Source organism: Pseudopodoces humilis, chromosome 20, assembly GCF_049639895.1.
Source record: "Pseudopodoces humilis isolate 2021_Gansu_Grassland_sample_001 chromosome 20, ASM4963989v1, whole genome shotgun sequence".
In the NCBI taxonomy this organism is placed as follows: domain Eukaryota; kingdom Metazoa; phylum Chordata; class Aves; order Passeriformes; family Paridae; genus Pseudopodoces; species Pseudopodoces humilis.
In genome coordinates, this window is record NC_142219.1 from 11,727,426 (window position 1) to 11,752,890 (window position 25,465).

Below are 25,465 nucleotides of genomic sequence, written 5' to 3' on the forward strand. Positions count from 1 at the left end.
TATAGAACAGAAAGGCACTCCTTGGCAGTGGGAAATGGTGAATCCTTCTGAATCCTAGAGATGGAGATGGACACATATTACACTGCCAGCAGTAAAATTAAAGCTGCTGCTTCACAAAATATCTGGCCCTCAGGAATAATCATCCTTTTAACTTCCTGTCATCCTGCAGAGTGAGATTTGTGAGGGCCCCGACAGATTTCAGAGAGTTTGAAATAACTGAAACATTTTAAAATGCCTCTTCATCCCTACTCAGGTTTTCCTGCACCTGAACAGAAATATGAACCTATTCCACCTGGCAGAGGTATTGTCTGGTGAACATGCAGCCAGGGCTGTGGTGCTGCATCAGCTGCAGCCACTAAGTGGCAGGAGAAGTACAAAATTTGCTGTATTAGGCTCTGAATCCAACATGCCAGCACTGTGCTTCCCATGGCATGTGCCAGGGGTTAGATGAATGCTTCCAACAGCTTCCCAAACAATAAACTGGGAAACAGATGTAACTGTACCTGTCAACAGGCACCGATGGATAGTTTAGGCAGCATGTATCAAGAACAGTAATTCATTCAAAAAGGAAAGCTCTTGTTTCCTCATGCTGTGTGCTCTGAGCTTGTGCCAGTTGCCAGAGGTGAGGGAAGTCCTGGGAGTGGGCAGTGAGATGCTGGGGATTGTGGCACAGGCTGTTCATGAGCCTCCCTGTTCCAGAGGGAGCATAAATTGGATATTGCTGTGGTGAGATCTGTGTGCAGCTGGCTAGCTGGGAGTTCCAGGAAGTTGTTCTCTATCTTTCCTAGCCACGGCTGCCTTCATGAGGAGTGAAGGGATAGATTTTTTTTGTCTACACAGCACCTATATTGTGGTTTGGTGCTGAGAGATGTTCACACTGGTTGTGTTTCTAACTGGCTTTATGCTGCACCTTAAGAACCTCAGCTTTCCCAATGCTTCATCCTCATTGTCAGAGTTCCAGAGTCTCAGTTGTAGATGAGAAATCTCCGGGGTCAGGGTCTGTCACCAGGGTATAACCTCTGCTCTGCAGTTCCTCCAACTCCTGGCACTGGAAGCCTTCACACAAACCCGGCAGCTTTCCAGCAGTCCTGTGGGGACCCACCACCCTCTCCCTTCAAATACTCTTTCAGTGAGCTCAAACCTGTCATAATCAGGGTGAAATACGATGCCATGCACATGGGAGAGGAGTTATTTGGAGGATGTGATGGCAGTCTCTGTCTGCAGAATCTGGCTGCAGGAATAAGTGGTAATCCTGCAGTTAGGGAGGACCATCAACACATGCTCTTTGATCTGTCACGAACTGAGAGGCTCCAATGTTTTACTGTGTTTTTACACCAGAATCATCTGGACCAACTTCAAGGGGAGAAAAGGGGCCCCATTTCCATCTGTGAGGCTTGGATCTACAGGATGAATTCTCCCTACAAGTGTAAATTGCAGAAGAGATGTGGAGCAGCTCCCTGGCTGGTTGTTGACTTTGCCAAGCTCTAGCCTGGCTATTTCTGCAATCCCTTCTCACTTTTCTGTAAGGGCCATCACTGTAAGGTACAAAATGCCTCTGTTTGCTTGTCCTGACTCTTGCAGGACTCACTCAGAACACAGAAGACAAATAATAAGATCTGCAAACAAGCAGCTTTCTCAACAAATATGCAACAGGTTTGCTGATTTCATGGTGAAATCAATGTTTATGGAACTTAGTTGTTGAAATGGATTTTTCCTTGTAGGAAATGAGTGCTCTGCTCTGACACCATTATTCTCGGTTCCAGCGCTTCACTAATGTTCTTTATAAAGACCCCACAATTTATGTTCAAAACACTGTTTAAGAACTTCAGGAAATGAGCTTCATCACAGAGGTTTCTCAGGGCAGGGACCCAATGCTGACAGAGCTTCTGCTACCACACAGAGTCACTGGGACACATTCCAGAGCATGGAGATCCACGGGAGCTGAGTCCTTTGAGGACATGAGGTTGAGACAGCCAAGGGACCTTGCTGCCTTCCCTCACTAGCTGGGATTTTTGGATGTCAGAACATCTGTATGTTCTGTGTGTTGGATCAGCAGTCTGCCTTTCCCTCCACCTGATAAGCACTAGAGCTTGTCTGGGAAAACTGAGAAAAACCAAAATCCTAAAAATAATGGGAATACGTTTCTTTCAGTCCATTGTGAGCTGTAGGTCATGCTGTGGCTGAACTATTTCTTTTCCTTCCATCTCTGTATCAGACACTGATAGAGGCAGTTAGCTGAAACTGAGTGACCTCGAGGCCAGAGGGAACAGTCTTTACCCAAACAAAACCTCTGTTTCTGTGTGTGAGAGAAGAGCATTTAATTTACACTCTACCAAATGGCATCAAATGTTCCCATCAGAGGAGAGGAAGCTGTGCAGCAGTGTCAGAGTGGCAGACTCATCCTGCTTTCTCACTTAACAATCCCTGCAGACAGAGCTGCTGCTCAGAGCTGTGCCCTGGCTCATGGAGAGGCAGCTGGGCTGGGACACATATCCTGCCTCTGGTGAAAACCAAAGTGCAAATACCTTTTCTGACTCCTTGTAGGGGTCTCCAGCCACTGACAGCACACTCAGTTGATGTGCTGCTATTGCCAGCTCAGCATAGACCTCTTCTTATAAGACACAAGCATTGTTTTTCAGTTCTCTTGTTGATTTGGCCACGGTGCTTATGAAATGGACGTTACAAAATAAAAGCCCCTGAAGGATATTCCCTACTGACAGCTCTGGGAAGTGACCTGTGGTGTAGGGGACAGATCACAAGGCAGAAAAATTTAATGAGAATTATTAAACAGTGGAGAAAAATAACTGTGCAAAGAGGCAGACATTTTCTTGTTTGATATCTTCAGCTCATGATCAGAAGCTGTTTTGGAAGAGGAGCTTTATTTGGATATGTGATGAGGCTCTGCTCAAGGAGATTTAAATGAGATCTTTCTCACGATATGCCAGACAAAAAGCTGTATTTTTGAACTAAAAACCATAGGAAATAACATTAACTGTGATTTACAGCAAACCCTGTGCAAACCACATGTCCTTGGAGGGCTGAACTTTGTGTGCTATCTTTGGTTTCTTTCTAACAAACAAACAAATTTAAAAATCCATCCAATTCTGTATGATTCACTTTCTCCTGACTTTAGCCACCACACTCCAGAGTTAGCTGATTCGGAACAAGAAATCCTTCAATGAAGGATAAAGAATTTATATGTGGCTGTCGTACATGGAAAAGTAAACATTTCAAGTGCCTCAAGCAGTTATGATTACACAGCTTATCTATGCTCAGCAAGTTCATGGAGCTCTTGGCATCTTTTATCTATGCCACCAAGGACTGAGTTTGGGAGCTGAAATAACCTCCCAGAAAGCTCCTCCTGGCTGGTGTGGCTCACTTGTTCCCAGTGCCAGGGCATCAGGCATGTAGAGTCCTCTCCTGTATCAAGGCTACCGGGGGTCTCAGGCATGGCATGGCATGGGAGCACTGTGGGGAGACCTCAAACACACCTGGCACATCCCATACCCTGGTGGGGGGAGCCTCTCAGAGAGGCTGTGGGGGTATCTTTGCTCTCAGATGAAGGAAAGATTTGGGACTGTAAGCAGGGAGGTGGAGTATTATCCCAAGAGAGGGGTTTGGGGTTATGTGGCTGGGGAGCGAACGCTCTCCCTTAAGTAGCCGGCAGCGCAGCTGGAGGAGAAGCCCGTGCGTCACCAGGCCGCGTATGACTTGTCACAGCAGGACACGTTACAAAACACCATCAGATGAAGTTACAAACAAAATGCCAGTGGTGTTAAAGAGCAGAGGGCACATGTCACCAGCTGGACACTCACAGGGGTGTGCCTGGGGCTCTTCTCCTGCCCCATCAGCTGTGGCCGGGCTGAGCGCCCCGCCAAGGGCGCCAACGCTCCTTAGGGTCTGTGCTGACACAGCACATCTCCCTTCATCCTGCGACCCCAGCACTGCTGGGCTGGGAAAATGGGAGCTGCTGCCTTTAAACAAAGCAGCTGTTTATTCTTGAAACAATTAGAGACGGCAGTTAGATCTTGAACTCGTTACTGAGCCCAAAACAATTATGATAAAAACAAGTTCCAGATGGGCTCAAAAGGAGTTGTTTTTGTCTTTACTGAATTAGAATGGATTCCATGTCTTCAAGTTCCTCTGGTATTTATGGACAGGAAACATGAATTACACACAATAATTTACTACAAACAAAAGAGATGACTGCTGCAACAGCCCATTTATCTTTGCTCATGTGCCTTCTCGAGGTTTATGTGCTGTTTAACTAATGGGGAGAGTTAATAGCATTTTTCTCTGTTTTCTAACTCTGCAGTTTTGCTTTGCAGAAACTGAGACAGGAAGCTGTTGAATTTATGCTGCAGGTTACTGTCACTGAGCCTGCAGATGCACAATGGGTAAATGTGGTCTGGCAAAGAGATACCATCATGCTCCAGCTCTTCCTTTGAAGGACTTATGCAAAGGCTACAGTGGGGAGTCCTTCTAATTAGGTCCTCTGGCTGCTCCAAGAGCAGAGACCTTTTTCAAAGCCTTTCCAAAATGAAGTCTGGGCACCACACATATTTGTATGGGAACTTTGAGATTCTGACATCTTGGGTTTTGAAGCTGATGCTGCACATTGGCAGCAATTGAACAGATCCCAAAAGGAAGGGGAGCTCAGCAGATGGCAGGGAGCAATGGCACATCACTGTGCTACATCTGCTTTCAGTCCCCAGGCAGGGGCACGACATGGTAGAAGCAAATCAGTGAAAAAATTCCTGGGCAGTGTTTTTCTGGCAGTCCTTCTTACCTTCTAGCAGCTGAGACAGAGTTTGACCTTGGATTTTTCCAGGCTTTTAGTTAGATTTCATGATTTTCATGATTTTAAATGCCATGATCTTATAAAAGGCCACATGTCAGTATCACTATGAAGGTGTGTGTGTGTGAACCCAAATAAGTGGCTGGGCTGATGGGGACTTGGGGAAGGCCGTAATCCCAAAAACCTATAAAATGTGACACAGATTGTAACCAAGACTAAAGCTGACCTGGGTGTACTGTAGCACATGAAGTCAGCTTGGCTGAGCTCTGAGGGGAGTGAGATCATGGGCAGAAAGCAGCCTGGGAACTCAGGGTGACACTGGGATTTGTTTGGCCTCTCCCAGTGGGAGCTGGTGAGCTTCCTGAAGCATTTCGTCCCTTCTCCCCCTTCCCCCATAAAGCTTAGAAAAGAGGCATTAAGCAGAAGCCTGGACAAGAAGAGTTCTCCAGTTTTAACTAGAAAAGAAGGGAAGAGGAAAAAACTGAGAAACTGATAATTGCTTTTTTTTTTTTTTTAGATTTTATGCAATGTCTAATTTGTGCACAGTCATTCACAGAGAGTAAGTGGGATTGATTATTTGGGTTCCCATCTCTGTGGAGCTAGTGAGGGCCTCCTTCCAGAAAGGCTCCCAATATTCATCTCCCAGCCTTGGTTCAAATAAGGGGCAGAAATCACAGTGCTTGAATTCAGTTTCTGTCTGGTGTCCATGTGCAGCAAGAGGAGATAGGAAACCTCTAATTCCCCAGCCAAAGGAACAGGATACTTATTCATTTATTTCATTTACTGACTCTCAGTTCTTCAACTCAGCTGCCCATTCTGCTGGGTTGGGAGCTCTGTGGCATGCTGGAGGGCCGAGCTGCAGCAGGGCAGCATTTGGGCTCAAACAGCCACATGAATAAGGGCAGTCCTTTGCAGAGCTCCTGGCTCAAGGGATTTTCCTGCAAGCTCAGCTCTTCTCAGCTGCCAGAGCTCTCACATCCATCCCAGGTCCCACCAAAAACCTGTGCCCACACAGCCAAGCCTACTGACATTGCTGCAGTTTGGGGTCCAAGCTCCTCGCTCAGCTCCATTGCCAGGATCCCTAATGCAGCTCCTTCTCCTCCCCCAGCCACAGCAGAGGTTTCTCAGCACCTGAGGTGCTCTCAGGGCACTCAGGAGCCCGTGCTCTGCTCTGACAGACCCCACCAGTCCCTTCTCTGCTCCCCTCTCTCTTGCTTTAACCCCATCCCGTCATCTTCCATCTGGGTCTTGTACTTCACCAAAGGGCAGGGTGGAGGTGGTGCAGGACACAAAGACTCCCTTCCCCTCAGTTATTTCATTTCCCATTAACTGAGGGTTTAAAGGGAAATCTCAGGGCTCATTAAGGCCCTGGTGACAGCTTAACCCTCTCCAGCACGAACCCAGCACCAGGCCCATTCCTCATCTGATTCCAGGCTGGCTGTAACATTAGACCCGACTGCTGCAGCAGAGCAGCCAGGTCTGGAAAGCAGGACCAGCAGGAGAGTGAAGGATCTCTAGAGGATTTCTGGAGGTGAGTGGCAGCTCCCGGTCACCCTCAGCATCCACTGGGACCAGCCACACATTTCATGGTTTCTTCCAGCGACCTTGTGCCACCTTGCCGGCCCGCTGCGATCTCGCACATCTTGGGGAAGCGCCTGCTCCATCCCGGAGAGGTTCCAACAGGAATTACTGAAAACCCCAAGCAATACCCAGCAGTGCCCAGCGGTGCCCAGCAATACCCAGCAATACCCAGCAGTGCCCAGCAATACCCAGCAGTGCCCAGCAATACCCAGCAATACCCAGCAATACCCAGCAGTGCCCAGCAGTGCCCAGCAATACCCAGCAGTGCCCAGCAATACCCAGCAATACCCAGCAGTGCCCAGCAATACCCAGCAGTGCCCAGCAATACCCAGCAATACCCAGCAGTGCCCAGCAATACCCAGCAATACCCAGCAGTGCCCAGCAATACCCAGCAGTGCCCAGCAATACCCAGCAATACCCAGCAGTGCCCAGCAATACCCAGCAGTGCCCAGCAATACCCAGCAATACCCAGCAGTGCCCAGCAATACCCAGCAGTGCCCAGCAGTGCCCAGCGGTGCCCAGCAATACCCAGCAGTGCCCAGCAATACCCAGCAGTGCCCAGCAATACCCAGCAGTGCCCAGCAGTGCCCAGCAATACCCAGCAATACCCAGCAATACCCAGCAGTGCCCAGTAATACCCAGCAATACCCAGCAATACCCAGCAGTGCCCAGTAATACCCAGCAATACCCAGCAGTGCCCAGTAATACCCAGTAATACCCAGCAGTGCCCAGTAATACCCAGCAATACCCAGCAGTGCCCAGTAATACCCAGTAATACCCAGCAGTGCCCAGCAATACCCAGCAGTGCCCAGCAATACCCAGCAATACCCAGCAGTGCCCAGCAGTGCCCAGCAATACCCAGCAGTGCCCAGCAGTGCCCAGCCCGACCCGGCGCTGTTCGGCCTCGGGGCGGGCCCGCTCCCGGTTGGCGGCGGCCGCGGGCCGGGGCCATGAGGCGCGCTCCCATTGGCCGGCGAGCGCCGCCTGTCGCGCGCGGATTGGCCGGGCCCTGCCGCGGGGGCGGGGCGTGCGGCGGAGAGAGGGGGGGCGTTAAAGGCGCCGCGTCGGGCGGGCGGAGCGGCGCGGCCATGGCGTACCAGGGCTTCGCGCAGGAGTACCTGGGCATGCCGGCCGTGACCCGGGCCTACACCACCGCCTGCGTGCTCACCACCGCCGCCGTGGTGAGCGGGGACCGGGCCGGGGGGCTGCGGGGCGGGGGCCGGGGCTGGCCGAGGGCGGCGGGTGATGGCAGCCGCTCTGCCTGTCTCCCAACAGCAGCTGGAGTTCATCACCCCCTTCCAGCTCTACTTCAACCCCGACCTCATCTTCAGGAAATTCCAGGTGAGGCCTTGCGCGGGGTTTAGGCTCCCCCTGCCTCTCCCCAGCGGGGGTGGCTGTGGCAGCGCTGCCCAGGGTGGCCGGGCGGTGCTGTGTCATCCCCAGGGGCTCCTTCCCCACGGCTCCAGCCTTCCCCGACACGGACACCTGCCTGCAGACAGCTCCCTCCAGCCTCTCCCTGCCACGCACCATCTTGGCTTTTCCTTGAGTCAAAACCCTTCCTTCTCTCTTACACCGTGTGTGGCAGCTGCTGTTGGGCTGGTTGGAGAGGGCTTTATTGTGGAGAGTAATTGATTTTATGGCTCTGGCTGCTGAATTGTGGCTGTTAGTTCTCTCCAGAAAAGTAGAGAAATCTTCTTTTCCGTACCTGGAAAGGTGAGATGCTCCGGTGCATCAGAGCATCGTGTGAGGAGGTCCCACGAGAGGGTGGAGCAGCTGTCCTGGGGCAGTTCTGAAGGGACCCGTGCATGACTGAGCACTCCCTGTGGACAGTGCTGCTCTAGCCGTGATGAGGAGACACCTCTGGCCACCTCCTTTTCTCTCTCCTCTCTCTTCTCTTTCAGATATGGAGGCTGATCACCAACTTCCTCTTTTTTGGGCCTCTGGGATTCAGTTTCTTTTTCAACATGATATTTCTGTATCCTTTGGTCTCAGTGAAGCTCTCTGCTCCCATTTTGGCTTAGATGCAACGCCCCACATCCATCATCCTCCCCAGCATGGCTTGTCTTGGCAGCACTCAGGGGCTGTGGGCTCTTCCTTGGCTCTTTCGAATTGAAGCTGTGCCCCTCCATCTGTGCTTGCTGCAGGGCAGCCCCTGCCAAAAGAAGTTGGCAGAGCTGCTGCTGTGGCTCTTGCTGGAGAGCAATGCCCATTCCTGGGGTGAGCTCTGGCTGAAGCACAGCAGGTGCCTCTTTCTTTCTTTGGGGTCAGTGGTGTGAGGTGAAGTTTGCACTGTTCTTCTCTGGGCTTGCACACCTGGCTGAGCTTTCTTGCAGCAGTTTGTCTCCTGGGAAGTCCTGCTATGGGGCACAGGGTGGCCAGCTGTTAATTTCCTATACTGCAACCCCTCCCTTCTCTCCTGCTCTCAGGTACAGGTACTGCCGCATGCTAGAAGAAGGCTCCTTCCGTGGAAGGACGGCTGACTTTGTCTTCATGTTCCTCTTTGGAGGGTTTCTCATGACAGTATCCTTTTGAGTTGGTTGAGACTCGTTGGTGTCTCCTGAGATGCTGTGGATAGTGCAGGGCTTGTCTGCTACCTCTGTGTCCCTGTAGTGCTGTGGAGCAGGTCCCAGCACAGCAGTTTGTGAACCTTCCTTGTGCCCCAGAGCTGCCAAGCTCATTCCCTGTGACCTGGGAGAGCTCTGCTGAGCCTGTGCTGCAGCTCTGGCTGTGTGGAACAGCTCGTGCTCCTCATCTTTGCCCCCCTTGGCTCATCCAGTGTGCTGAGAGGAGAGAAGAGCTGCCTGTGATTGTGCTGCTGTCTGCAGAAGTGCTGATGCCCCTGGCGAGGGGCTGGGCTGCCTCATCCCTGAAGAGGACACGTGGCGGAGCGCTCAGGAAGCTCAGCCTGAGAGGAGGCCACGTGTTCTGCTGTAGGAACCTGTCCAGCTGTGACAGGGCTGCTGGCTGAGCTCTGGTGAGTGCAGCATGGCTGTGACTGTGTGAGGCTGGCTCAGGACAAAGGCAAGAACGTGGAGCCATGAGGACAAGGAGGGGATTCCCACGTACCCCACTGGCAGCACCTCAGGCAGCGTGAGCTGAGGGCTTGCAGCCTGTCAGTAACTGCAGGCACCATCACACAGCTCGAGTTCTTTTAACAGCACAGTAATCTGATGGTGAAATTTATTTCACTCCCAAGCATAAACCTTCTCTGAATATCTTCTGCTGTCTTATGCAGATGGGTCAGAACACTGCTGTCCCCACAGAGCTCTGCATGAAGCTGTGGGCCATTAGCATCCAGGTGGCTGCAGCAACCACGTGCTTGGCCAGAGGTGCATTTGGAGTCCAACTACAACAAGGCCAGGGGAAATTTTTGTCTCTCTCTGTCTCCTTGTGTTCTGAAGAAGAGGACTCTGAATTCCAAGAGCCATCTTACTGCTGAACTTCTGCAGAAGGCAGATGCTGGATATGAGCTAGTTGTTAAGATATGCCACTGTCCCAAATACATTAAGACTGTGAAAGCCCTTCTTTGAAGGTCATTTTGATGTTAATTTTGCAAAGGTGATTATAGAGCTCTCTGGTGGTTGTAGACATCAGCTTAAGGAGTGAGCAACCTGCATATGTACTCCAGAGTGTCTTGTTCTGGGGTGGCATGGAGGGGGATGTGTGTGGGGACAGTGGTGGTCAGTATATCTCAGCCAGGAAAGGCTTGGTGACATGGGCAGTGTCTCAGAGCACTCATCAGCTGCCTCTAGTTTGGGTTTCCTGTCCCAAAGCACCCTGTGCTGCCTGGAGGTGGTGCACAGGGCAGGTGGGTTCTTCCTTGACTCGGTAGTTCCCAGCTGTTTGGACTCTTTGCCAGCCTGTTTTTCCTGGGCCAGGCTTTCACCATCATGCTGGTGTACGTATGGAGTCGCAGGAACCCTTACATCCGCATGAACTTTTTTGGGCTTCTTAACTTCCAAGCCCCCTTCCTGCCCTGGGTCCTGATGGGATTCTCTCTGCTCCTAGGCAACTCCATCATCATCGATTTGCTGGGTAAGTGAAAGTTGGTGGGTGATGGGAACAAGGACACCTTGCAGCCACAGCACTCGGTCCTCATAGGTGCTACTGGGACGCTGGCACCTCCCCTTGCTTCCACCTGACCTGAGATGTTTTGGTTTCCTAAAGTGAGCTGGCTGGGTTTCTAGATGGGCTGGGCTTGGGCCTGGGCTTTTCCTTGTGACCTGCTTTTTGGTCTGTCTGTCCCAGGGGCAGAAGCTGGGTTTGGTGAGCTCTGACACTCTGCTGTGTCTGGTCTCCTGGGTGTGCGATGCTGCCCTCAGGCTAATGGGCTCCCTGTGTGCTGGTCACAGCGAGAAAACTTCCCTGGCTCTGGAGGGAGCTGGATGTGGGCACACAGCTGAGGGGTTTTGCCCAGCAGCTCTGGTTCAGCTGGCAAAGGAGTCACAGCCGTGCCTGACCTTGGTGGCATCTCTCCCCAGGGATTGCAGTGGGTCATATCTATTATTTCTTGGAAGATGTTTTCCCCAATCAGCCTGGAGGAAAGAAGTTGCTGTTAACCCCTAGCTTTCTGTAAGTAAAGTTGATTCTTTGTGGCCTTTCTCAACCTGATCAATTCCATAGGAAACTGTGACCATTAGAGGCAACTGGGTCACAGTTTGCTATGGAAGTGAACTGACAGCACCTCAGCTCCACAGCTCATGCCCTTGCTGCATTATTTGCACGTTATACACACGTGTACAGGGCCCATACAGCAGCTGCTACCCTGCAGCTTTGCTAATAGAACTAGAGTCTGCTTACTGCTTGTGGAAATGCTAGATGGAGGCAGGATTTTTTCTGATGTATTTTTGTAGTTTAAGAAAGCAGAATATGTTCTGCTTTGTGCACTGATGATCAAATCTGACCTAGTGATCAAGGAAGGAGGTACTGTCATCGCTGTGTGTTGAGCTGAGCAAGGATGGTGATGGTGCAGCGGGCCGGTGGCTGTGGCTGACAGCCAAGCCCCACAGAGGGCCAGGCTGTTCCTAGGAGGGCTGGGGGTTTGTCATCCTCAGCTCAGTTTCCTAACCTCCCTGCCTGCTGGCATGGGTGTGTCCCTTGCCAGGAAGATGGTTTTTGACACACCTGAAGAGGATCCCAATTACAACCCTCTCCCTGAGGATCGTCCAGAACACCAGCCTAGAGACCACGACCAGAACGAGCAGCAGCACCCACAGTAACATGGAGGACTTCTTCACGTGGCCAGATTCCTCTCTTCTGGCTGGACTTTTGCTGTGGCCCAGAGATCCTACTGGAATAACACCAGTTGCCATTCCGATGTGTAGTGTGTCGCTGTTTGTGTGGGTAACCCATCTTCCCCTTGTACAAAGTGGATCCACAGAGCTTTGCACATGAGAACCGAATGCTTACAGAGGTGTTCTAGGGACAGGGGCTAGAGCTGTGATGGCTCCTCAGTTACCTGGTGTGGAATAAGTATCAAATGGGGTGTGAAACCAGTTCCTCCTTCTCCTCCTGTGTGCCAGGTCACTCTTGCCCTCTGTACAAAGACTAATGCACCTGGCCCTCACTGTTGTGAGACCTCTTTGTGGGCTTTCAATGAAGTAGTTCTGTACCATGGTAGAATGCAGCTCAGCCTCTTTCTTTCCTTTATGTCCCCCACTCCTTTTCTGGTGGTTGTTTCCAAAGAGTCTTTACATTAAAGTCTATTTTTCAGTTGTGTGTCCATTTCTGCCAGGGGCAGAGGCAGCAATTCATCGGGAATTTGCTCAAAACTGCCAGGTTGGGGATTTTCTTTTCTGGTGGGCAAGGCAAAGTTCAGGCTAGCTGGAAGATGTCCTTTCCCTCTTCTCTCAGCAGGGCTGCAGAGCATGAGGAGTGTGGGGGGTGTCTAATTGGATAAAGGGGTGCCTGGGAAAGGACCAAGGGACTGGGCTGGACACTGGATCCAGGCAGTGGCTGGAAGCCTGACAGAGCCTGACACTGGTAATAAAGACTGCCTGCACCTGCAGTGTAATTCCACTCTTGTTGAATCTTTTAGTTCTGAAACTGAAAGACCTGAGTTTCAGGGGAAAACTAAACAAGCTCACCCCTACCCTGCCACCTGTATGAAATGGATCTGATCATTCTTGCTAATACAGAACACACTGTGCTTGTACCTCACCTCAAAGCCTTCAAGTCTGCACACCTTGTATCTTACAACAGCTTACTCATAACAGTGCTGGCTGCTCAAACTCACAAACCACCACCAAACTATGAACTGTGTGTAACCAGCATCCGATTAAGCACACACACAACCCCACCACCACCAATTCCCTCTTCCCTGGGGTCTTTCAATGAAACACTTTATCAAAAATCAGCCCTGCTCTTCTGCTGCACTTAAGCTTCCCTCTACAAAGAGGAGAGGCCTGTAGAAGTGATAATGTTTTCTAGAAGATACAGTGGTACTAAGGGCTAAGCAGAGTCTGACTCAACAAGTACGTGCTGGGTGCTTTGCTCATGACCTAATGATAACAGAGCTGGGGTTTCAGTCCCCAGAAGTCCCTAATTTGTCTTTGAAATCTGCAGATGTTCTGTTTTAAATTGCCTGAGCTGCGGCTTTGAAATGTAAAAGTTGGGCTGGGCTTTTAGTTAGGGTACCAGATTAACCCAAGGAAGTGTGATTGTAGAGCAAGAAAGCTGCTCCCCAACAGTCCTAATGCTAAAAGAAAGCTGCCTGAAGTTCCCATCTTTCTGAACTTGGTCCCTCAACTGTCCTGCTTTGTCCCTGGCTGCTTTGGGGGACAATTGGCACAGCCTCTCTGGCCTTGAGGCAGTCCTTGTGTGCCTGCACCTCATTGTGAACTTGAGGATTAGTAATCACAAACTTTGTACCACAGATGCTAATTTAAGGTTTCAGCAGTTTCATGTGTATTTTAGTTGAATTCCCTGAAGAGGCTGCTGGCAGAAGACCCTGGTCATGTAACAAAGGAAAGCTGGAGTGTTCTCAAGAAGGTTTGGAGTTTTTGTCCATGAGCCAAAACACATTTGACATGGGATGGGAGGCTAAGATGCAGCAGCAATCCCAGCTTTTGCCTTACTTGCTCAAATAACCTTTCAACCTCTCTAATATGAACTAATGCATGGAGTACCACTCTGGCAGAGGAGCCTAGGATAAGACTGAATAATAATATTATTACTAAATTGCAAGTTTTAAGTTTCTGCAGACTAACATCTGGAAAAAGTTCCCTCCCACCCAGGAATCAGAACTGTCTCTGTTATTGCTCAAGTCTAAACATGATAAATTAAGGCCAGAAAGTGTTTTTTTGACTGTGTTAGCAGGGTGGGTGGATCAGCAAGGATCATAAAACCTATGGCTTTATCACAAAGGCCTGAACATAACTGTCAGGGTGCCAGCAAAATCTGCCTTGCTTGCAACACTCATCAGTTCTGGCAGGAACTCCATCAAAGGGATGGGGTACCTCAACAGCAAGATAGATTCTAATTAGTTTATAAGCAAGCTTGGATTTTTCTTTAAATCTCACTTCAATGGATTTGGTTTTTAAACTCCCTAGAGGAGGACAGGCTGTTTCTCAGGTTGCAAAGTCCTGACACTGCAGTGCTAAGGGCATTCATGACACCCACTTTGCTTTGAGTGCTCTGTGCACTGCAGCTGGCAGTGTTGTGTGCTGACAGTGACCACAGCAAAGGCACTGGCTGCAGAGAGGTTTCAGTCTCAGGGACTGGAGGCTTTACTTGCTGTACCAGTGCAGAGAATGTGCTGTTTTCCAGGTGCAGTCTTCACAAAAAACAGGGTTCACCACACACCAGGCTGGCATGTGACAAAAATTACTCTTAAGTCTGTGATTTCAGTTAAATTGCTCTACCTTGTTGTGTAAACCAGCTGAACACATCCCTGAGTTCATTACAGACTGTGCCAAGTCTGGTAACAGACCAAGCCTTAGAGAACTGTTTGCTGCTTCTAGTTCTACATCTCTTTCTCACTTTCCCCTGCACCAAAAGATTCTGGGTGTTTTACCTTTTGAAGCAAAGCACCCAGGAAAACTGAATGCATGTGAGTGTTCAGCACTATACCCAAAAGCATTAATATTATTCCCTGGGACTGCTCAGTTACCAGAACATGGTGAGATTGAGATTCACTGTTCACTCAAACTTACTGAACTCAACCTACGTTGTATGCATTCCTTTTATTTAAAAAGTTGTCCTAATAGTGCCCATTGCACCTATACAAAAGAATCTTTACACTGTCCACACATTATAAGGTATATAAGGGCTCCAACACCTGCCACAGGTGTCAGCTGGGTCACGCTGCCCACACAGCGCTCTTGGTACGTGGCATTGGGCTGGAGGGGGTGGGGGCAGAAGTCAGCAGTACTGGGAACTCGTGGCAAGTGGAATGTGTGTCCCCTTCAGAGACAGAAAGACCCCTGCCAATTCTAGATCCATTTGGGGAGAGGAATAGGGATAAAGTCTGTAGGAAGAGCACCAGTGTCACAACAGGAAGGTTACCAGGCTGGAGCAGTATTGGCCAAACGTCTCATGCGCCTAAGGGGGAGAGAGAGAGAGAGAGAGAGGTGCAGTAAGTGCATGTTACAGTCACGGGAGGTCTGACCAAAACAAATCCTTTTGGGGACTCTACCACAGCTTTGGCCACTTTGTAGACAGGTTTATTCCTAGACAGAACTCCTCAGACACCTGAGAGGGCCCCTGTTGATAAGGCAAAGACACTACTTTCACTAACAGCTGTTAGGGCACTTTTGCACATTAACTTGGATTGAACCAACTGCTACTGTAAACTCTTCAGGTAGCCATAGCTGATATACAGAATGATTGTGCTACTGTTAATCAGCTGCTAAAAAACATCCTGGGAAAGAGCTGAGCCAGTATCTTTACTGTTTCCACAGTGTATCATTTGGAGAGATACCAGCCATTCATTTAGATCTGCCAGGAAGAATTTCATCAAGAAGGTGCAAGCTCTCCACTGCTTGTGAAACATCACTTAGCAGGTCTCTGGTGGGTAGAGCTTCTCCTGGAACCACACAGTGTCCCCTGTGCTGGCAAACAGCTTGGCATTAGTGAGGCTAGAGCTGGGAGCTTGTCCATTGCTACATCAAATTGAACTTTACATGAAAGGAAGCTTTTGGTGGCAGGATTCTAGGGAGCATGACAGTCTACAAAACTCCAATATGTTTGATTCATGCCTTCCTATACAAGCAACTCCCCTGGACAAGCCCAAGACAAAGAAAAAAACGGGTTAAAAAAAAGAAAAAATGGGTTTAAAAAAAAAGAAAAAGAAACTGCTGCAAGAGGAGATGGTAAAGTAGACATTTGGATGTTTGTGGAGGAAGGTGACAGCAGTTGAATACCCTGAAGCTAAAGTTTCTGTTGTGAGTAAGGCTGACATCCTGCCAGTTGGCTCTCAGTAGGGAAAGATAAACATCAAAGCTTGGAACTTCTGCCAAGGAACAGGCCAAGAGAACTGTCCAAAGTAGTGGCAGTACCTTGTGTTTCTGTCCTGGTCTCTGATCTTCTTCTCCATCTCAGCGTCTGTGAGGGTTTCCAGGAGAGGGCACCACTGGTCAGCATCCCCCGTGTTGCGAATTGCGATCTCCACAGTTGGCAAAGGGTTCTCGCTGCAGGGCAGGGCACAGGGCAACAAAGAACACCCATCAGAGCACTCCCCTGGGTCACCAGAGTGTCATTTACAGTGTTTCAGGCTTCAGCATTCCTTCCTGGTGCTGTTTAGTACAGTCTGGTTCCCTGGAGTTCACCACAGGCTCCTGGTTACACCCTTGTGGAACCTGAAGTTTCTGGGAAAGCAGCTACACCCCATCCCCAGCCACCACTGGAGAGAGATTTGTGCTGGACCTGCAGTTCTTCCCCCCACAGGCTGTTACATCCCTGGCTGGCAGGGTTCAACCCCAAAAGGCACAGCTCATCCCAGTCCATTAGTCCTGGGAACGCTTCTCCCAGCACAGTCCTGGAGCTGGGACTGTTCCCAGGGCTCCCTGTCCAGCCTTGCTGTTCTGCACCTCTGATTTCCTAGCTGTAGCTTGCCTAGCACACCCCTGACAGCTCTTCCCTGGCAAAAGTCTGCCTTTCCTGGGAGCCTGATGCTGCAAAGAGCAGTCTTTTAGGACCTGCTGTTGCAACCAGAAGCTGTGGCTAACAAGCAACAAAACACAAGGCTGTGCCCCAAATCACAAGATCTATTCCTCAGAGATTCCTCTGCCCTGACCAGCTGTATTATCACATGCACAAAAATATTTACTGCTTCACTAGCTGCTTTTCAGTAAAAGTCAACAGGAACTGACCAAGAGTGGCTTCCCAAATATTGACAGTGGAGCCGGAAGCCCAGCATAAATACAGAGGAGCCTCGGAATGTAAATGTTTGCTTTGAATTCTCCAAAGTGGCTCAGCCTGAGCTGAAGTGTGTGTGTGAGAAGAGCCCTGGGACAGGTGTGCACACACATCTGGCTCCTTCCCCAGGGATGTGCACCCCTACACAGGATTTCAGCACTCACAGGCAGCCCCCTCATTCCCTCAGGAAAGAACTCAAATGCTAATCATCATGGGAACATGCAACATCTGCACCAAAGCTAATTATCTAAAATAACAAGTCTTCAAAGTAATGCCACCATGAAAAATTAATCCAGAGCCTTTGGTATCTGATCCAGGGAGGAAGCTTTAATCAAATCTACTTCCAGTACTGCTGACATCCACTAAACAACACTCAAACCCAGGAATTTCATCTTAGTCCTAAAATGCCACACATTCCAGGCAAAATTAGATATTAACTGAGGTTTTGTTAGTGATAGCATGATCTCTGCCTCACTATGCCTAACATTGAGCATTCACTGAATTAAATGGGGGATGGAAAGCTGGACTCAGGCATAACCTAACTTCAAGGCAACTCGGATTCCACTTTTCTTTGATAAGCAAAGAATCAGAGAGAAACTGAAAAATACTTCATCTCCCAAACTCTACAGTAAGACAGCTCCCCCTCCACTGTTTTTTCCTGATGAGGAGGAAAGTGCTGCTGCCAGAGTGGCTGAAAGGCACTGTCAGGCTGCAGACATCCCCAAAGAGCAAGGCCCTGCCTCTGCTCAGGCTCCTGGCCTCTGGCAGTAGTGCCAGGGGCAGGCCAACAAAGCAGGGAAACGTCATCTTTTGGAAAGGTGACTCCTCAGGCACGTGGGTTTGGTGTGTGGGAGAGTCTGTGCCATCACTCAGGTCTCAAAGGCAAAACTGACTGTGAGGTGCTGTGTGCTGCCACCAGAAGTGCTCAGCATGCAGGAGAAAACATCACAGCACACACAGCCCCTGAAAATCCCAACAGTCACCTGTCTGCCTCCAGCCCTGCCCATCCACTGGACTTCAGGCTTTCCTTGTTTTGCACAGAGCAGCCCAGCTGAAAAAAGTGCCCTGGCTTTCATCAACTAAAAGACAGTTTCACCTCTCAGATGATTAAGAGGCGCATGACTTCTCAAACCCCCAGTCCCTTGAGATATTAAGGTTCTTTTGATACATCTAAAGCAGACCCTTTCCTTACATCAATGGAATGATGCTGGAGCAATCACCACTCCTGTGGTTTAGAAATTCAGGAACTAACCAACCACAGAACCCAAATATCATTAATCACTAAGGTTTCAAAAGTACTCCTTCGCTAGAAGAAAAAAGTAGGAGGAAGAAGAGGACATGTTTGTACTACGACAAAAAATCCCTGAGGTTTCAATTAGGTGTTTTTTTTCCTCAGTACAGCTCATATTTATGTACTTTGTTCTGTTGGGGTTCCTTTTTTAGTTTTTTGTTCTCCCTCTTGCAATACTGCCACAGTCTAAAGAAGGCCTGAATTCTGCCTGTTTGAACTACCCTGAAAGGAAGCAGCCTTTGGTACCATGGCCCAACATGTGTTTGTAGAGAGAACAGTGTGCAGCTGGCATAACACAAGCCTGGGCAGTGCTGACTAGAACTTTACGTGCTGCAAGTTCCAGTGACTGAGCAGAAGCAAAGGCAGAAATGAACCCCGTTCCCAAGAGTCAAACATACACCATTTACTTTCTTGGGTATCTGCAATACATGGAGAAGCAGAGGAAGGAGGGACAGACACTTCACTGCAGGCCACAATGCAGACAGTGCTGCAGCACAACATGTATCAGGCTCTCATCCACCACCCTGCAAGTTCCTATCACTTCTCAGGAATGCCCACCCACTGCTTTGTTGGTGTTGGTGGTGCTGCTGGATGTAGTCCCAAGCCAAAACCTCAAGGTTGTGGAGGAAAAGGTAGAAGCCACCTCCCACTTCCCACAGGACATCAGCAGGATGGACACACAATCTAACAACTTAATTCTGAGTGTAATTCACATGTGCTAAAGGGTCTCCAGCTGCTCTTTGCTTACTCCCACTCCAACTACTCCCTGACTGAGGTAGGACAGGGCCAGGCACATTTCCCTGTGCTGCTTCCTTGAATCGACCCCTAAAAACTGGTGTCAACAGCACCATTCCCTCCTCTGCAAATACAGCATTTGCTGCACTCTTAAACTTCCTTGACTGTCACCATGACCCAAGGTCACAAAACCTCAGAGTGTACATTAAAGGACTGTTAGAGCTGCAGACTCAGCACTGTGGATAACATCAGTGCAGGAACTCACCACAGAACGCTGCACAGCACAACTGGAAGCCATTTAGGAGAAAAATTACAAAGCTGACTAATCAAACCTGACAATGCTGCATTCCAGCTGTGAGAAGGGCCTATGATCAACCCACCTCTAACATCAGCTTGGGTACCATTAGAGAGGTACAGTTTTCATCAGTCCAAATTCAAAAAACCAAAGCTTGAAACAGTGGCCCAGCAACAACAAAAAAATGTATCTGGAGTCCATCATGACCTTGTGTTAGAAGAGGGACTATCCCTGTTAATTAATTGTCATCAGAAGCTGACATTTCATCAATATTTGGTCCTAAAATGTATTAGGCCAAATAAAATAAAAGATATTAAGGCACAAGCACAGAAATTGTTAAGATGGCCAGAATGGGTATAAGCTGTAAGGACTAATTTCAAACAAAAAACCTTCCACATCAATCATCTGTTTTAAGATGCATTGATGCAAATGCCCATGAGGTACAAACACAGCCCAGAGCCACCAAGGAGTGGCAGTTCAGTACCTGAAGGCGTAGGTCTTCTGGTGCCAGCTCAGCTGTCCCCGGATGCTGTACGCAATGGTAGTGACAAACTCCCCGCCCAGGCCAAGCTCTGAGCACAGCTTCAAGGCAAACTTCTCTGGTGAGTTCTCCTTCTCTGACATGTCCCACTCAAACTGGTCTACCAGGGAGATGTTTCCTACATGGATGTTCAGCTGGAGATAAAGGAAGAAACAGGTTATTTGTTTCCACTTTCACAAAGGTTTGTCCAAGGTAATTGAACTGATGAGGCAGAGGCTGAAGAGAACAGAGCAGTAACTCCAAGCTCATCTGCAGAGCTCCTTAACTCAACTCTTAATTTCAGTAGCATGAAGACAACTCAGCATTGCTTACCAAGGTTCAGCTCTTCCAAAGGAAGATGGCAATGCTTTAACTGAACTATTTCATCATCTCAGAGGCTGGGCACGTGGATGTTTAATCATCTGTCACCTTGGTTCTGTTCTCAATACAAAGGACAAAGAGGAATCTGGCTGGAGAAGTGGAATTAAGAGCTCCTTTGCTCTGAGGGAAGCTTTTGTACTCTTAGTGCCCCATATTTAGAGAAACCCAAATGGCTCAGCCCTCATTCTACTGCCTTCCTGTATTACCTTGATAATAACTCGTTGGTCTGACTGATCTTCCAGAATGCTGTCAGTCGGGTACGACTCGATCTGCTGCCGGATGGCAGATGCAATAGCAGGGACAAAGGTCAGAGGATTCAAATCCAGGTCATCACAAAGAATCTCGGAGAACATTTCAGGGGTCATCAGCTTTTCTGTCACAGAACATGAAGGAACATTGTAAATTTCCTTAGAAATTAATGTCTGCCTAATAAAGGAATTAACTTACAGAACACACAAAATCCCACAGGGCAAGGTGACAAAGGGAATCCCAAATGCATTACCTTTTGCTTTTAAAAGGGTGTTTTGTACCAGGTCTGTAAGGGCAGACACACTGATACAGGGACTTACAGCCTTCTTTACCTGCTCCATGGTACCCACAGTGTGGCCACAGTAGCCACAGCCATTAACCCCAGCTAACACAGTACTCTCCGACCACCGAGCTGATGAACTGGCTCAGGAAAATCTGCCAGTTAAACTCTTCAGACTACACGTGTCCAGGAATGACTGCAACCCAGAGCATTTGCTAAGAGATGCAAGCACTGAATACAGTCCAGAGTGGGACAGCTTTAAAGCTTTGTCTGTATGGGGTGAGGACATTTGGTGATGGACACAACTTTATCTCTCCAGCCTCATGAAACTCTCCTTGCTACATACCATTCATATTCCACGTAAATGCATCGCGGAGTTTCTGCCCATCAATTTCCATATCAAGCCTGATTGGAACCAGAACCTCTGGCTGGGATGCATTCTCATGGATCACTGCTGGGTCATGGTCATCAAAGCTAAAGTGGAGAGCAACAACACAGTATATGCAACGAGCACATGACACACCTGGCATGCACAGAGGGAAAACAACATTGTTGGAAGCAATCCCCACACTCCAACTCCCCAGTCTGTCTATAGAGAAACTCCTCAATACAAGCTTACAGGGCTGTGGCAACTAATTCCACTTTATCACCTTTTAGTACATCTATCGTAACACATTCCTACAAATAAAACAAGGAAGTTTTCTAGGATTAGATTTATCTTGGTTGCTCTAAGTTCAGCAGCATCTTCCACTAAATAAACTAGATCAAAGTTACTGGTACATGTCAGTGAGACATGTCAGCCTGTCCTTCACAATGAGGGTCTGCAGGCTTCTCAAATGACAGCTGCTCAGCAAATCAGCAGGAAATAGAAGGAACTCATCAGGAAAATAATGAACCATTTTCCTGACAAAAGAAAAGGCCTCGCTCTGAGCCATGGATGGCTACTGTAATGTAGAGCCTCAAGACACACACTTTAACTTAAAGAACCTCCAAGTTAATGACCCGCAGGTCCTTTGTCAGCTGGGGATGAATCACAGCATTACATGAACTCATCAGTACTACCCTGCAGCATGACATTTTGGTAACTATTCCCACTTTCCAGAAGCAGGAAGCTGTCTTACCACAGAGGGAATGTTCTCTTCTTATCCCTGCCCATGCGGTTCCTGTTGATGGTTGTTGAGCACGGCACTGCATCCAGGTGATGAGAGCTGTTGGGCAGGGTTGGCACCCACTGGTTGTTCCTCTTTGCTTTCTGTTCTCTGAAGGAGACTGGATGTTAACCTGCAGGCCCTCAGCACCACTGCTGCTACTTAAGGAATGCTGTAATTTTAAACTTTAAGTGCTATTACGAGTTCCTGCTGTTTTATTCTGGGACCATCAACATTACTGTTCCACCAGGAACTCATGTTCCACACCAGCCTCTCGGAAGGCCAGATCACAAATATCCATCAGATATGGATCCAGGTGCACCTTTATAAATACTAGATTCATATTTGGATTTTCTGTCTATACTTTACAAAAGGATTGCTGAGAAATGCAAGGTCTCCAAAAGGCAGTATGTGCAGAGAGCGTTCTGTAAAACATCTGTTACAGACGGAATGCAGTAATTGCAAAAGAAGTTGTGTCATCAAACAGATTCTTCTTCCTGTTTTATGTGGGCAGTAAGCCAATCCTGACACTCTGAAGATCCCCATTTACCCAGCACTGCAAATACTTAATGCAGACTGGCAAACAACCCCTGCACAATGGCCTGGGCTTATGCAATTCCTGGTGCTTGCTGCCCAAGCTGACATCTTCCAAGCAGCTCCGTTCTGAGCTCGGCCCGCACCGACGCTGGTTACCTGAGGTAGGTAGGAGGTTCTGTGCTGATAGACACTGCCTTGTACTTCTCATCATTTCCATCCAAGATCTCTTCCACTTCAGAGGCCTTCAGCAGCGTCACACTAGTGGCTAATGTTGTATAGCCATGATCTATTGCCAGGAAAGATGCCAATAATTAACAGGGAAAATGGCTACCCAGCACTGTAGCATGAACAGGCTACATAGTGACAAAGCCTCCCTGTCACTGCAGGAGGGACTAACACAGAGATACAAGTGTCCCTTGGGCTGCATCTTCTTGTAGATATTTACAGGGCCCAGAAAACAATCGACCCTCAGCGGATTTAAAGGTCGGAAATAGAGATGCAACAATCGATAGAAAAGCTGTTAAGACTTGGGAAAGGGGGAGAGACCTCGGGACAGCTCTTGCTGAATGCCAGAGACCATCTGCATTGGAGAGTCCTGCTAAGGGTCTGAGAAAGAAGAGTTAGGATCGGGAGGCACAGTTAGAGCGACCACAGGGAGAGATCAGAGAAGAGGATTAGACATTAATGTTATTGTAATAGCACCAAAGGTCACAGTGGACATTCTTCCTCTAGCACAGCTAAGAATAACACGCAGATGAGACTTACATCTTCGGGGACTGTGAGACCGCTGATTTTCTGTTGGGGGAAAAAAGAAAGCAAGAGGTCAGCAGGATACTTGGAGGAAAGAGACATAAGCCCAGAGTAAACCATAATTTTTATTATGCTTTAGTCTACAGAACATACAAGAAGTCATATTGCTAAGGAATTTAACCGCTTGCTATTAGTCACTCAACAAAAACACCACCAATATTCTCCCTGTAGCAGTCACTTCAGTAGCAACACACCACAAATTCTGGCAGGCACAGACATCCAGTCCCTGCAAGAAGCAAAGCTAAGCAAAGATGCACATCTTCAATGGGGCATCCTTGCAAAACTCCTGCCTATTTGATGAAAGACGCCCCTCTTAGTCTACAAAAAAATCTCTTCTGAAATATTGTATTGATTTGGAGATGTGGCTTTTGCTTTGTGATGAATGTAGCCAACCCCAGGAATATCATGATGGATGTTTCCATTTCAGAATGTTTTTGCTCAGGTGATATTTGTTGCCAGGCTGAGCCAGGAGCCACCAGTGCCACGGTTGCAGGGTGCTCCATCACTGGGGCAATCTGAAGTGATTCACACAGCCCTCAAGGTGCACAAGCTTCTGAAACACCAGGAGCAGTTTCCCAAGGCAAAATTTTCGATAAACATTACTGGGAATGTTTACTCATCTTCTCACCATGTGAAGAGGCCACAATCTTCTTCCTTTCTTCCACCGTGGCCAGGCGCCTCCAGAGCGAGGGGTACCTCTTGTACAGGGAACCCCGAAACATGCGCAAGTAATTTCCCACCTGCAAGAAGAGAAGTGGAGATGTGGCCTGGTATTCCATTTGGGAGAGTTTTAGCAGAAGCTGGAAGAAATTCAGCTCTTTTTAATGATAAGAAGGACCTCTTAAGAGGGTGTTTTTGTCACGTTTTTGTGCTGTGTTTGGCATCGAATAGCATCATGATTTATCTGGCAATACAGAAAACAAAATTTTTATCAGCACTTATTTCACTGGTGCTATCTTATTTCACTAGATCCAAAAGAACTCCCATTCACTGGAAACAGTAAATTTAATAGGAAAACGCTCCATTCATTTGCATGTGTTTTTGTACAACCTACCCCTTCTTTACTTCAGTTTCCACATCAATGTGCAATGCTCAGTTGGGATTAAACTAAACCAGATACCCAGCCCTCTGATACATTATTTTTACTTTGAACCTCCACATCATCTAGGCATTATTTGACTACAGTGAATGCCCAGAGACTTATATTTTGTTTTAAACCCTTTGAACATAAAAAATGTGATTGCTGCCAATAGTTCTCTTTCAGATTTACTTGCCATCTGTAAAGCAGCTCTGTTCTTCCTGGCACAAGAGCCTCACCTGTGCTGAAGGCTACAGCAGGCCTTGCTGAACAACACAACTATTTCTAGACTCTGAAATCAAGTTTTTAGACTGACAGGACAATGGCAGACTGCTACACAACAAGGTTTTTATTACTTGTTTGAGAAGATTCTTTTTTGATCTCAGTTTTTAGCTGTATCTTTCACTCTACAGTGCTCACCAACAGACAGAAATTAATGGTAGATAAAAAGGACAAGCCTTTTCCTTCTCCATGTACCTGGTATGGCAATCTCACAGCTCTGCTGACTGCAGTTACAGTTTGCTTTCAAACTCTGCATTTCACATGACAGAGGGAGTGGCATTTAGTCCCTACTCAACCTATAGAGCTGGCAATTAAATTTAGCCAACTGTCCCTTTTCTGCATCAAGCTGGGGGCTGGTGTTTCTTGCTTGAATAAGGCTCTTCCTCAGGGAGGCTCAGCACCCTCTGAGCACGGGACAATCCAGTGTCAGCACAGACACGGGGTGCTAAAACTCTGCCCGCCGGTGTTTGCTGAGCAGACCCTGCACAAGGAGCTGCACTGGCTGATCGTGGTGCTGTTCCTGAGCCCCAAGGCCCGGGTGTGGGGCTCGCTGCCTCGCAGCGTGTGAAATAATCCGAACCGCTCCACAACCGGGTACAGAAATTGTCGGTGATCGGGAGCGGGGCCTCAGGCTGCGATCGGGCGAGGATCCGGTCCCCAGCTGCCGTGAGGGGCCGCCCTCAGGGGACCACTGCTCCCCCCGGCCCCCCAGCACGGCCGAGGCCCTCGGGCAGCGCCCACCGGGGCACGGGGGACCCCCGGAGCCGCTCCCCCCACGCCAGGGATCTCCTCCGCCCCTTGCCCGCCCTGAGCGCAGCCTCCCGCACTCCCCGGCCCGGCCCCGCATCCCCCGGCCCGGCCCGGGCCCGGCCCGGGCCCAGCCCCCGCCCGGGCCGCACCTCGGAGCCGATCATGTAGAACTCGCCGTCCTCCTCCAGCTGGAACTTGACGGGCTTCTGCCCGAAGGTCTTGCTCAGCGCCATCATCATCATCGCGGCGGCGGGCGGGGGCGGCGGCGCCCGGGGAGGGGAGCGCGGCCCGGCGGCGGCGGCGACAACGGGAAGCGCGGCCTAGTGCGGGCCCGCGGCGCGCATGCGGCGGGCGGGCCGAAGGAGGAAGGAGGG

The 25,465-nt window shown here is 49.1% G+C and overlaps 2 protein-coding genes across 3 annotated transcripts; one reads left to right on the forward strand and one right to left on the reverse strand.

The window, feature by feature from the left end:
* Positions 1 to 7,427: 7,427 nt before the first annotated feature.
* LOC102104948 (derlin-2) lies at positions 7,428 to 11,738 on the forward strand. Of its 2 annotated transcripts, none has more exons than XM_005524489.2 (7): positions 7,428 to 7,560; positions 7,655 to 7,720; positions 8,281 to 8,354; positions 8,806 to 8,899; positions 10,219 to 10,414; positions 10,861 to 10,951; positions 11,484 to 11,738. In XM_005524489.2, the coding sequence occupies exons 1-7, from the start codon at positions 7,468 to 7,470 to the stop codon at positions 11,596 to 11,598; spliced, it is 729 nt and encodes a 242-aa protein (XP_005524546.1). In that variant the 5' UTR covers positions 7,428 to 7,467; the 3' UTR covers positions 11,599 to 11,738. The 2 variants fall into 2 exon arrangements, with proteins under 2 accessions (XP_005524546.1, XP_014109462.1); XM_014253987.2 differs by having other exon boundaries at positions 7,434 to 7,560; positions 7,658 to 7,720.
* A 2,805-nt stretch (positions 11,739 to 14,543) lies between these two features.
* On the reverse strand, positions 14,544 to 25,420 carry SMARCB1 (SWI/SNF related BAF chromatin remodeling complex subunit B1). The gene is made up of 10 exons (XM_005524491.2): positions 25,241 to 25,420; positions 23,610 to 23,721; positions 22,937 to 22,966; positions 22,328 to 22,457; positions 21,608 to 21,745; positions 20,833 to 20,960; positions 20,164 to 20,330; positions 19,541 to 19,731; positions 15,877 to 16,008; positions 14,544 to 14,920 (listed from the first exon to the last, which is right to left on the reverse strand). Exons 1-10 carry the CDS (start codon positions 25,331 to 25,333, stop codon positions 14,881 to 14,883), a joined length of 1,161 nt encoding a protein of 386 aa, XP_005524548.1. The 5' UTR covers positions 25,334 to 25,420; the 3' UTR covers positions 14,544 to 14,880.
* Positions 25,421 to 25,465: the final 45 nt, after the last annotated feature.

Excerpts from the sequence above, each read along its gene's own strand:
- LOC102104948 (XM_005524489.2), top strand. The coding sequence starts at position 7,468 with ATGGCGTACCAGGGCTTCGCGCAGGAGTACCTGGGCATGCCGGCCGTG. Across the intron at positions 7,721-8,280 it reads TCATCTTCAGGAAATTCCAG|ATATGGAGGCTGATCACCAA; the intron begins GTGAGGCCTTGC and ends CTTCTCTTTCAG. Across the intron at positions 8,900-10,218 it reads TTGGAGGGTTTCTCATGACA|CTGTTTGGACTCTTTGCCAG; the intron begins GTATCCTTTTGA and ends GGTAGTTCCCAG.
- SMARCB1 (XM_005524491.2), bottom strand. The coding sequence starts at position 25,333 with ATGATGATGATGGCGCTGAGCAAGACCTTCGGGCAGAAGCCCGTCAAG. Across the intron at positions 23,722-25,240 it reads TCTACATGATCGGCTCCGAG|GTGGGAAATTACTTGCGCAT; the intron begins GTGCGGCCCGGG and ends CTCTTCTTGCAG. Across the intron at positions 14,921-15,876 it reads GACCAGGACAGAAACACAAG|GCGCATGAGACGTTTGGCCA; the intron begins GTACTGCCACTA and ends TCTCCCCCTTAG.